Genomic DNA, 13,379 nt, shown 5'->3' on the forward strand with positions numbered 1-13,379 from the left:
GCAAAGCATAACCGCTTACCGGATGGCCAAGCAAACTTTAAACATTGTTAGATCAGGTGATACTGCATGAAATCGATATGAAAATTACCTATTTTCTCAGAAATTGTGAGTATTTAAATTGTTATGTCTTTTAATCTGCTAAAAACATGATAAAACTATGCCGTTGATGAAATGTGACCTGGTACTTGCGATTTGCATTGCTAGTTGCATGAGTACACAAATGTAACAACCTACATTTTCAAATGTTGTAGAGAAAAAAATAGAAAAATATTAAATGAAAGTCTTATACTGGTTGCAATAAAATACAAAAACAAAAGAAAACAAAATTCTCCATATCTCTATATTCTGAGAACAATATCTGGAGTTTTGTTGTATCACATGACTACCACATTGACATGTGCTGTCTGCTTGATAAATCAGCCTGGCCAGATTGCTGGTTTTCACAAAAAGTATCTGACTTGAATTTAATATAATTAAATTTCTGTACAACAACATTATAAAGGAGTTTGCTGTTGATATCATGTGACTATTGGACTTCCGATGTCTTTATTTGAGATTTGTGAAGTCATGTGACTAGTAATGCAAATGGCGAGTTGGGTCAGGTTTTATCTATGCCGTAGTTTTGTCTTGTCTGTCAGTGGATTAACAACATAACGATTATAGTACTTGACATTTCTGAGAAAATAAATCATTTTCCTATTGATTTCATGCTGTTATGAATTGATATAAAATAAGTTTAAATTTTTTAGGCCCACTGGTAAGCGACTACCATATGTTCCTACTGCACGGTGGCGTCAAATTCCAAATTTTTTATATGCAGTTGCAGTGACCCCACACCCCAACATAAATGTCCAAATATGAAAAATTGGGTCAGAATATTTGTAGGAAACTTCGATTAGAAAATGGACTGCTCTTTGTTTTAAGCCAGATGAAATTGTTGAATCTCAGAGCTGAAATGAGAAACTGTTGTCCCTTGTATTAGCTATTAAAAAATGATACAAGCCCCTGTATCAATACAGGTTTGGTGACTGGTTTAATGAATTACAAGAAGACAAGTTGATACAGTGCATCCCGTTTATGTTGACATCCTCGGGCTCAAGGAATATTGTCGACATAGGCGGATGTCAAGATAAGTGTTGGGGGTGGAGGGTCAGAAAAAAAGATACAAGTTAAATTCGTCAGTAAGGGGTGACCTGTCATCAACGAGTAGCATTTACACTTTAAGAAAACAAACAGTGGAAATTTTTAGTACATAAAGACAAAACCAGTGTGAAATACACTTGTATATTGACAAATTACATTTTGGTTACCTTTGTTTAATAGAATCCACAATAAAATATTGCATCGGTCACATCCTGATATGAAAAACATTCACTACGATATTCAGTGTTGGCATTAGCACATGGTTGTGTGTTGTTATTTACATGCTTCATGTACATGTTCTTAAATTGGCCTAGATTTTGGTCAGTCTGTTCCCATCTTATTGAGGCTACCAAGGGGATGGGACTATTCACAGGAAAATGAAAACCTGTCAACCAGTTGGTTTAAACAGTACATGTATTTAGCTACAGAAGTCATCGTGAAAAGTACATAAAAGTGAACAAGAGATATGTGGCTGATGTGATTAATGAAGGCGTAATTCAGAAAGTGAAAGGCAAGTTGAGACCCATTATCAAATTGATTTGCCTCCACTGATTCATTGCACCTCCAAAGTTCAAGATGGCAAGATCAATCCACCTCTCCGTCTGAAAGGGCAAGTACACCATTAGTCTCGAACTGATCAGTGCATGCTTTCACGTCCCTATCCACCCCATGTCACACAGATTTCATGGTTTTGTGACCCCTTTTTATCAATTCACACTTCATCATATGGCCTCAATATCAGTCCTTGGGTTATGCCCATATTATGAATTGTTTATTTGACATCATCTACAACAACAGATATGCAATTTTTATGACATCATCCAGAAACACATGGTAAGTTCTATCCTACTCCAAGGCAGGAATGATCTTCTTTCATTTAGATCATCTGTCCATCCATCCCAGAATTTTATCCATCTGGTGCAGCTTCCTCATGTTCACATAATCAAAGTCTTCCAAGTTGTTGAGTCTATTTCCAACATGACTTAGATATCAGCAAGAACGTTCATGTAACTCATTGGTTTATACAATACAGCAGTGGACTTGATCCTGTTCAGCTGTCTTTTTATGTGTCCCTAACAATGACATTGCTAGCACAATGGCACCCCATTTCAAGTCCCCTCGATCAAACAGTCATAATCATGCCCAAGATTTGATCAATCCTGCATCAGTGGCATAACCCGGGTTAGCTGACCATGGGAACTTAAGTTTGGAACTTAAGCATAGAGTATTTCTTGCACATATGATCCTCCAGTGTTGGGGTTTCTTTCAGTTGGGGTTTTGACCCAAATTATTCCATATTCTAAGTCCACATCTGGAAAAGAAATGAATTAATTTGTTATTTAAGTTCTAGACTAAACTTGATATCAACATGTTCATATTGAACACATCTATCTAGGGCTTCAGTTCTGAACTTGCTCTTTTTAATTTGGAAAAAACACTTGGGAGTACCTAAAAGAAGTGGGATCTGTGAGCAAAGACTATGCTGTGTTTTTTTTGTATGTCTGTAACCTGTCTGATAATGTTTTGGTGTTCTTGCAGCACTCAGTGGCTAGCTTCTTTCTATACTTTGTTTTCTCAGGCATAATGCACACCCAGATACAGAGTAGCTCTAGATCTGTCATCACATACTGGGCTTGCAGCTCAGGATCACTGCCATTCATTCTACTAATGATTTCAAGAGAACGATATAGAGTCTGGTCAGCTATCACATGATACAATGCCCGGTCTGATCTATTATTCAATTTATGTTATAAATGAAAAATAGTTAAGTATTCTAAGTTAAATTTGTATTCCATGATGAACCTAATACAAAAAGCAGACACAGCAGACACTTTGAGTCATTCATATTTCTTATGAAAGTTAAAACATTTTGATGCATGCTTAATTATTACTTATTCAAGGTTCCAAAGTTTGTCAGTCGATATGATGCAGACATGATGCATAAGCTAGTGGATCTACAGAACTTTGCAATGTATCTGGACACAAATGTTATGTTGCTGGGAGATCTGACCTGCTCAGAACTAGCTGTAAGTATAGGATGTTTTACACCTGTGTGTGAGAAAATCAAATAGAAGGGTCAAAAGTAGGATTTCTTGCTTACTGATTGACCCCAAACTAATGTATCACATACATGCACTCAATACACATGCACACACACACACACGCACACACATTGTAAATGAAAAAAATACATATTTCAACCATTGAAATATCAGACTTTATGGTAAAGATATAGGTTCATTGCACATTGTATGAAGATAAGAAGAATTACTTGTTACTTAAATTATCACAGGGATTTTAATTTTTATTGTCAGTTTGGTTATCAACTTTTTGCACCGATAATTTCCTTTTGAATTTCCAACTGAAAAGTGTGCATGCAAAGTTCATGTGAAAGTAAGACCTACTCCTTGTGAAATGCTATCATTACTTTTATTTCAGTGAAATTTGCATATTCCTTCCTCAAATAAACAAGTATTTAAAAAAATGTATTTGCTTAATTGTTTTCAGGATGCTTTGCACAGTGACATGTATTTGTCCAAAGCTTCAGGACAGTTTAAAGTAAGTTTATAACTTGTTTATTGGATGATGTATCATATTTGATTTTTATATTTGCAAATCTTATTTTTGAACATTCTTATATCAGATGTTGTTGATTTTTTTTGTCACCAGTATTCTCATGTCATAAGGCAAACATAACTTTACAGATTTTTTTTGTAACATGTTATGATGATAAATCATTGGTCAGTTTTGTAGACATAATTGTTTGTCTGGTTTCTTACTGGCTTACGTGTATGGTATGGCCATGTCAGTCAGTGTATGGTATGGCCATGTCAGTCAGTGTATGGTATGACCATGTCAGTCAGTGTATGGTATGACCATGTTGTTCAGTGTATGGTATGGCCATGTCAGTCAGCATATGGTATGGCCATGTCAATGTATGGGGTATGACCATGTCAGTCAGTGTATGGTATGGCCATGTCAGTCAGCATATGGTATGGCCATGTCAGTCTGTGTATGGTATGGCCATGTCAGTCCATGTATGGTATGGCCATGTCAGTCAGTGTATGGTATGGCCATGTCAGTCAGTGTATGATAAGACCATACTTTTGTCCATCATGTGTCTCTCTAAAACAAACCACTGGACCAGGTTAAACCAAACTTGACAGGAAGCATTCTGGCATGTGCCATGAAGATTTTTAAATTTTATACAAATTATGCTAGTCTGCCATGTAATGTTGCTACCATTACTAAAAAATTCAGAACTATTTGTGTTTGTTTTGGATTTTTAACATTGCTTTAATAATTTTTCAGTCATATCGCTTCAAGGTCTGCAGGTGACAGTTTATAGTGATGTCTAGCACTGGGGTATCATGCTGCAGATATGTAGCATGATGTCCCACCCAGACACATTATCCTGACACTTGGCCGACCAGTCCTAACACTAACCTCTTAATGCTGAGCGCCTAGTGAGGCAGTGGTTAGTACCATTTTTATAAGTATTTAATATGACTCAGCTGGGGTTTGGACCCACGACCTCCTGCAAGCTAGGCAGATGTTCTAACCAACAGGCCACCCGAGCGATCAGAACCATTAAATGACTTAATTTTCAAGCACTACCTGCCAGAATGTGACAAAATTAACAAAAGGACATTATATTTTTATAGGTTATGCCAATCTGCCATCAATTAGCCACACTTTATAAAAATAGATCATACTTTTAACAACTTCTTTAGCATCTTCAGTTGCCAAACTTTGTAGATGGTTTGCACAACAGCATTTGAATGGAAAGCATCCTGCCATGAAAGGCATTCTAACTTGTACAAATGATCCACCATAAAATATGACTGTAATTATGAAAAGTATATGAACCTTTGAATTATTTTGTTATTACTCAGCCAAATTTGATAAATTTGACAGAAAGGTTATTGACGTGAAGTAATTTTATACTGATGATACTCGTTTGCTATCAAGTAAGGACACTGCCACTTAAACTGGAAACATCTTGAAATAACTTATTCTTAAAAACCCACTTGACAGAATTTAACCAAATTGGACAGAAGGCATCAAGCTTGTAGACCTTTCAGATATGTACAGATGATTCTGATCTGCCTCCTTTTGCAGAAAAGAGAAAATAAATTACTTCGTTTAAAAAATGGCTGAACCAATTTTACATTAAGCATTCAGGCATGAAAAAAGATTTATTAAAGTTATGTATAAATTATGCTTATTCTATATTGGATGTATCCAATAAGAATTGAAAAACCTTTAAATAACTTCTTTAATTTCTAAGTCATTTAAGAGTTCAGATGAAGCTGATTCATCAACAAATATGGCTGTTGTTGCTAATAATAAATATCTATCGTCGATTTTTTTATAACAGAACTGCTGATGTGGTGCTCTACAGTTTAATATTTTGCATAGGGTTAGAATTTTAAAGGAAAAGAATTTCCCGGGCTTTCCTCACTGATTATACTGGGTGTAATATGGGTTATAGAGTATACAGCTTGGCCTTACTCCAGATGTGCACCTTTCAAAAAAGTGCTAGCTTACTTGGTCATTTTCACTTCCTGAACTTCAGAGGTAAATTGTATAAAAAAAGAGCCGATAACTTTTTTTACATTTTATATATTTGGTAATTCATTCATTGCTCTTTCAGAAGCTGGTATTGTCTAGTCTGGCAAAATTCATTTTCCCTATTTTAATAGCTGCTATGTATAGTGTACTTTAGACTAATTCAGGCTGATTTTTTAGTACAAGGGAGCAATCATTTTAGTTAGCACTGTGCTTAAATCATGTACAATTTCCAAAAGTACAATATCCAAATAAATATCATCCACATTACATTAATGTAGCATAGAGGTATACCAACATTCTCTCCATTGTTCATGTGTTAAATGTGAACACTTCACCGTACATACATCACTCTCTTAAAAGTACATAATAACTGGTGAGTGCCCCCTTATTAGAATTAAGCCAGATTTGATTGACAGCACTGTAGCAAAAAGTCTTTCAAATTATGCAAACAATGCCAATCTAGTATCTGATATTATTACTACTACTAAGCTGTTAAAGGATTTATTAGAAATAAATGCTTGAAAAGAACAGGGTCACTGACTGAAAGGAGACAAACAGGTTTTGCACAGTAACTCTAGTGCCCCACCATCTATAGTGCCAAACTTTGTTGATGGCAAGGAAAAACCCAGTTGATTTTGGGTTCAAAAGGTTGAGGGTCAAGATCTCTCTGATTGAAAGAAGAAATATGGTTTCCATGCAGTAACTGCAGATATGCAGATACACATCATCTGTAGTTTCTAAACTTTGTGGATGGTTTGCATGAGAGCCATAAAGAACCCTAATGATTTTGGATTCAAAAAGTGTAACAGCAGGGTCATTCTGCAAAAAAAGAAATTTAAAAAAAATGGTTTCTTCTCAGTAACATTAGTTATTCGTGAGATACCTCAACCAGACTGTTAATAGCTTCCACTTGGGAAAGAAAGAAGGCTATTGATGTTGGAGTCAAAAGGGCAGAATTCAGGATCACTAACTGAAAGGAGATAAATTGTTTTTACACAGTGACATTGCTTCTACGTCCTTGAGATGGTCCAGACTGGATGGCTTGTACTTATGGTAAGGAAGAAGTCTGTTGGTTTTGGGGTGGAAAAGTGGTCAGGGCAACTTGGAAGGAAGCTAGATGGTTTAAACACAAAAATGTCAGTTACCAACATAGGGAACTTTTAAACATTGGGTTGGTGTATATCATTCGTGATATTGTTACTCTTGTGTGTGGAAATATGCATCTTGTCAATTTCTTAAGACAGCTGTCAGCGTTCATGGTAATTTTATTCCGTAAAAATTATATGTCCATTTTGTTTCTTCAGGATCATGAATACATTCTATCTCCAATATCAGCACAAGCCAAAATGACTCGAAATACATCAGCTTTACCTCTGCGATCTCCTGCCAAGCCCAGGATAACCTTTGACCTGACTCTAGAAAAGATGGGATTTATGCTGAATGATGAGCAATATAAGAACATTATTTTGATGCTTAAAGAGTTTGATAGATATGAAAGAAGGAAACCTAACCTAAAATGGAGACCACTTGTACCAGTGAAAGAAAGGTATTAATTTACTGTCAATTCATTTTTTTCAGGATCACAATCTTTACAGTTTAGATTACATAAATTTGTCTTTATATCGGCCGTAGTACCTCATGGATAAGATGAATTATGGTTAAATTCACGGTACTGAATAATTTGATATAGATTATAGTATTAGTATCAATTCACAGTGCTAAATAAACATTTGATTATTTAACTAGACCTGTATGGGTATATGGAGATGCATGAATATAAAATCACAGTACTCAATAAATATTGTGTATACATGTTACATACAACTGTATACCATTCATTTACAGTACCCTAGAAAAGTATTTTAGGCATATTATATCTTGCATAGTATGAATTTTCAGTACATTGGTCCATGTCTTAAATAGCACAACTGACCAGTGGCTACCCACTCTATATGGTCAGAATCCAATAGTATCAACAAGACTGTTCAGAAGAGTTCCACCCCTCTTAACATGTCCACCCCTCGTAACATGGCCATGGCCACTATATTATTACAAAAACCTTATTTTACACCTCACAAGTGCCTATATAATGGGGTTTTTAGAGATGGAAATCTCGTGAATATTTGTTGATATCTGAAGTCATTGCATTTATATTTTTTCCAACATGTTGATAGGGGCCCTGAGTGGCCGAGTGGTCTAAAGCATTCACCATTACGGATCACTGCCATCTCAGCTCTGTCTGTGTGGGTTTGAGTCTCGGGCTCGGCTAATGTGGGTATGTGAGAAAGCTTGCCAGTAGCTTCTCGTTGGTGGGTGGTTCTTTCCCAGATTCTTCCTCCACCATTAATACTGGCCTCCATGTATAGCCTATCATGTGCTGAAAAATGTTGTTAAACCCTACAACAACAACAACAACAACAACAACAGTAACAACAACAACAAGGGTATTAACTTGGTTCCAGCTTTTTTGTTACAGAGTGAGTGAGATGCAAGCAGTCATTGGAGCAGATTCTTTCAGTGTCTCAGTCATACTAGTGATTCAACCTTCATCTGTTAGAACGGGTTACCATTGATAGGCAGTCAACAAATAACTATTTGTTCACTCTCCTTAATTGACTCATTGAGAGTGGTTAAGTTGCAGAACATGGAGAATGTCCACAATGGCTCTGTCAAAGGCTCTTCATACTGGTTAAGGCATGGAAGTAAGACAACCCCACAAGTGCTGACCTCTTCGTTAAAGGGGGTTATTTAATTGGCATGCTCTTAACTCTCACAGGATGAGGTATGGCCAACAAGATTTTTGTTCATGAAATAGCGATTTCCTTAAGCCTGGCCTTTAAATATAGTGTTTCATTTCAAGACATAGTCAAGTTCGTTGGCTGGCTAACTGTTTACTATCTCCAGCTTCTGTTTACATAACATGGCCTTGCAAAGGACAGAGCTGAATCTGCTCGGTCCACTGGTAGCTGCCTGGACAGTTATCCCATCCGATTCATGACAGCATAACCTCAGCCCTAGAAATGACCTTACAACTTTTGCCTGATTCACTGGTGAATTGTTTGCTTGTCGGGCAATGCTCACTTGTGGAATGTCACATGGATCTCAGTCTTCGGTTGTGATGCCTTTTTGTTAAGAGAATTTAATTCTTTCAGTAGAGTGGTCTTTGTGCTCCTACAGAGTAATGTGGGTAGAGGTGGGATTTTCTCATCTTGCCTCTTCTTTTAATGTTAATATGATTGATTAATGTATATGCTGGAAAAGGAAATGTTTAGCAACATTAAGTAGAACAATGATACAGATTACATGTTAAACAGAAGTGCATGAGTATAAATTTATGGTACTTACTCTTTAGGTCCTTGTATTGATTTCCTGTTTCAAAGAGATATACAAGTATGAATTTACGATAGATCTCTGATATAGATCACATTTTTCATAGATCTGTGTGAATATCTATTTTCAGTACTCACTTGGTAGATCGTTGATATAGATGACATGTTAGGTAGAGCTATGTCAGTATGAATTTGCAGTACACTCTCAATAAACATTTGATGCAGATTACATTTTACCTAGAGCTGTATTAGTATGAATTAGCCTGACATACTGGAGAGTAGATGAGCTCCACTTTTGATCCATAGGAATGAATAGGTTACATGCGTGATTTGTAAAGTCATTTTGCTGATAGTATCATGTAATACAATAGAAAATGTTGTTGATTCATTCTTTATAAAAGTACATTTGAACTAGTTTGAAGACCAGTACTGCATGAAGTTTCAAAAAAGAATCTAAAACTTGGTTTGTTTAAAACCTATGAATCAGATGTTTTTGAGATAAGAGTCAATGAAATGACATTTCAGAGGAAGCCATCACAAAATCATTGTGATGAAAAATGGAGAAGCAGTTCCATGTGTTTGGATTTCAAAATGTTATAAATAAATTGAGCCTAATACTATTTGGAAGCTTCATGAACAACTTTCTGTCAGATATGTTTCAGATCACATTAAATTATTTAAATTAACTAAGGTACCTCTCAGATCCAACCCTCCCAGAAAAAGATGACAAACATGGTCTTTTGTTATCTATATAACTTGTAGAAAATGGGACACAACTCTTACAAATTGTGTCACATTTCCACAACTATGTGGCTACTCATCTACCAGATGCCTGCCAGTTTACTCAGCTGTGTTTCTACCCATGTACCAGATGTCTGCTAGTTTACTCAGCTGTGTGGTACCCATGTACCAGATGTCTGCCAGTTTACTTGGCTATGTGGCTACCCATATACCAGATGTCTGCCAGTTTACTTAGCTATGTGGCTACCCATGTACCAGATGTCAGCCAGTTTACTTAGCTATGTGGCTATCCATCTACCAGATGTCTGCCAGTTTACTTGGCTATGTGGCTACCCATCTTCCAGATGTCTGCCATTTTAAGCTCTAGATGCAGTATAAGTAACATTGTACAGCATTTTTTCAAAGTAGTCATCAAGGTCATCATTTTCATCCTTGAGTTGAATAAGTGTGGCAAAGTATTATTAATTAGGGTTTCTGTAAGTTGTTGATAACAGTATTTGGGAGTTTTGGTTGATATCTATACATTTTTTTGCAGTTTGTATATGTCATTTTTATGACCTGCTAAGTCGCACATTGTATTGTTGATGCTTGCATTGTCTTCATTTTAATTGTGAACATTTGTTGAATTTCTCACTTGTATTTATAATGAGTGTGGTTATTAATTTCATTGACACTTTCAGGTTGTTATTCCCAGTTTCTAGCTCTACAAGTCTTAGACATGAAGAGTTTGTGGGACGGTCTGTTGTCTGGAATCCGTCCATCATATTTTAGTACAAGTTATTTTTAATCACTACTCCTCCCAAAGGAGGATTGCCTTGAACCTTTACAAATATTTATTCATCTCATGGTCCTAAATGAAAATGGTGCTGCTTGGACATATTGAAAATCACTACTCTTCCTAAATAGATGTACATATCAACATATTGTTGTCAGTGAATGTTGCCCATCTGATGTCCAATATGGCAGACACAGTGGCCGTCTTCTAAATCTAGTTATCAGAACTCCTAACAAAAAGTCATGCTGCTTTTGGGTTTTCACCAGAAGACTTCTTATGATGTCTTCTTGGTCCTAAATGAAAATGGTGCAAGTTTGATATGGCTGTCACAGTGACTATCTTGGAAATCTTGTTATAGCTACTTCGCTTGAATGGTTGGTCATATCAATATGGTGGTTTTCACTGAAAGATGTTCTATGATGTCTGGTTGGTCCTAAATGAAAATGGTGCCAATCTGATGTCCAATATGGCCAACACAATTGCTATATTGAAATCTTTTTATTGTTATTTCTTCAGAATGAAATGCAATATTGTCATCAGGTTTTTCACAAGAAGACTTCTTATGCATCTAGTTGATCATTAATGAAAATGGAGCTGATCTGGTGTCCAATATGGCTGACACAGTGGTCATCTTGAAAATCTTGTTGTTGGTAATCTTTTTGAATGATAAGTAATGTTGCAATAAGACTTTTCACCAGTATAGTTGATCCAAAATGAAATTGGTTTTGAACAGATGTCCAATATGGCCACAGTAGTGGTCATCTTGAAAATATCATTACTTACTTGAATGGATGGTTGTATCAACATCTTTTTTATAAAAATAAAGTTTTTGTGATTACTAGTTGGTCCTAATGGTGCCATTCTGAGCAATATTCCTGCAAAAGTGACCATCTTGAAAATGTTATCACTATTTCCTCAGAATGAATGATCATATCAGTTTGTGGTTTTTCACTGAAAGACTTGCTATGTCTAGTTGGTTGTTAATGCAGATGGTACTGATCCAAATTTTAATATGACTTTGATAATGGCCATATACAATTTTTTGTCAGTGTTTCTTCTAGCAGGCTGGTTATATGAATATTTTGCTTTCACCAAAAGACTTTTGTGATGTCTGCTTGGTACTAAATAGAAATGGTGCCAATCTGATATCGAATATGACCACCATGGCAAACATCTTGAAAATCTAATCTTATCTCCTCCAAAACAGAGTTGGCTGGAAGTAGGATAATTACTTTGTCCTTTTCCATGCAGGTGAAAAAATGAGATCTTTAAAACTGTGTAACTAAGGAACCAGTGTCTCTACAACTTTTATGTTGTCATTATTTTAAAAGGCAATACAGAAGAAGGCTGTTACATTTAAACATACATGGTACCCAGGGAATTCATTTTTTAAAAATATATGCCAGGATCTTTGATTTCACAGAGTTCATATTAAAATGATAAGAAATTTTAAATTGCATCTATGGGTGAGTACCCCACTTTAAAAGTGCCTTTCCCTGGGTCACTTGTGTTTTTTTAAAGGAACAGCCTTAAGGATTTTAGGTAAAATTTTCATTTAATTTTACCTTGAATAAAGTTGTTTATGGCAGCAAGGATTGAACTTGCTGGCTTCTAAGCTGGTTCCTCAGCTTTATGTAAAAATTGATGATTGCATAAACAGTATTCATTTTTTAAATCCATGAATACAAGATAGATAAATAAAACTTTGCTGCAATTATTTTTTTAGCTATGTCTCCTACTACTATGTCCCACTTTTTCTTCCCAGCCATGTCTCCAGGATTTAATCAGAACTGTATAACTTGCTGACATTGACAATCTAACTTATAATACTTTAACTTAGATGTTTTTTTTATTTTAAGCTACATGACTTGTAATCCTATATCAAGGTTGAAGTTTTTCTCTTAAATGAGGTTGCAGACGTATTATTAGCTTTAAATTATATAAACATTGAACATTTCTGATGTTTTCAGTCCAAGAGATTGGTGGATGTATGCCATATCAGCAAAGCTTCATGTGATACAGGAGCGTGGAAGGAGAAGAACAAAGTCCTATCTAGTACAAAGAGTTAAAGATGTTCTGTTGTATCAAAAGGGTTACTATCTGCACCTGGCTCAGGAAAATGTGGATTCCATCATGAAGGTATGAAAAAGTTTACCATCTATTTTAGCTGTGGACAAGGATCATTTTCCTAGCTAGAAGTGATCTTAAAATCTTTTTTCATAGTTTTACCTGGATATTTTATTTCAAATGTAAATCTACTTATTTTGAACATGAAATGAGTTTTCATCTTTCTTCACTGAAAGTGCAGTTTGCCTTTAGAACTCAAAAGTCAAAAAAGGGCAGAAAAGATCAAATAGAGACTTGCATACTGCCTCTGAAGACCATTTTGGTTTACTGAATCTTGAAGTTCTGAGACCTGACACATCCCATGGAACTTGCTTTAATACAGAGACCCAGCAGGACCAGACATGGCCCTTCCAAGTACTGCTTTAATGTTGGTCTTTCCTAGGTACTGGACTTCTTCCCTGAATGTCATCCATTCCCTGGGTTGCCCAGATATAGTCACCATCTAATTTGGTGGTACTGGTTACACTGATCTGGCCCAGTATAGACTATTGGCCAACGGTTTTGGAATCTGATCTGCTGTGGACAAGCAATGCTCCAGCACTGATGCACCTTGTCCAGACAGCTTTAACTTCTTGGACCAGGTACAGTGATTTTTGCTTTGGTTTACTCAGTCCCACCTTCTAGACTTGAATAGTACCCAGGCTCCCATCAAGGTTGACCCCAGCCCAGTCTCTGCCCTGGATGCAAAG

At 36.0% G+C, this 13,379-nt stretch overlaps 1 protein-coding gene across 6 annotated transcripts in view; it reads left to right on the forward strand.

The window, feature by feature from the left end:
- Positions 1-13,379, forward strand: part of LOC149796476 (intermembrane lipid transfer protein VPS13D-like) — a 360,667-nt gene that overhangs the window by 40,284 nt on the left and 307,004 nt on the right. For all 6 annotated transcript variants that reach the window (XM_089961181.1, XM_089961184.1, XM_089961183.1 and 3 more), the window contains exons 8-11: positions 3,045-3,170; positions 3,652-3,702; positions 7,023-7,264; positions 12,534-12,702. In XM_089961181.1, the coding sequence (XP_089817307.1) occupies positions 3,045-3,170; positions 3,652-3,702; positions 7,023-7,264; positions 12,534-12,702 (588 nt within the window). The remainder of the gene's footprint in view (positions 1-3,044; positions 3,171-3,651; positions 3,703-7,022; positions 7,265-12,533; positions 12,703-13,379) is intronic.

This window comes from Sinohyriopsis cumingii, chromosome 6, assembly GCF_028554795.1.
Source record: "Sinohyriopsis cumingii isolate HCF-2022 chromosome 6, ASM2855479v2, whole genome shotgun sequence".
Lineage (NCBI taxonomy): Eukaryota > Metazoa > Mollusca > Bivalvia > Unionida > Unionidae > Sinohyriopsis > Sinohyriopsis cumingii.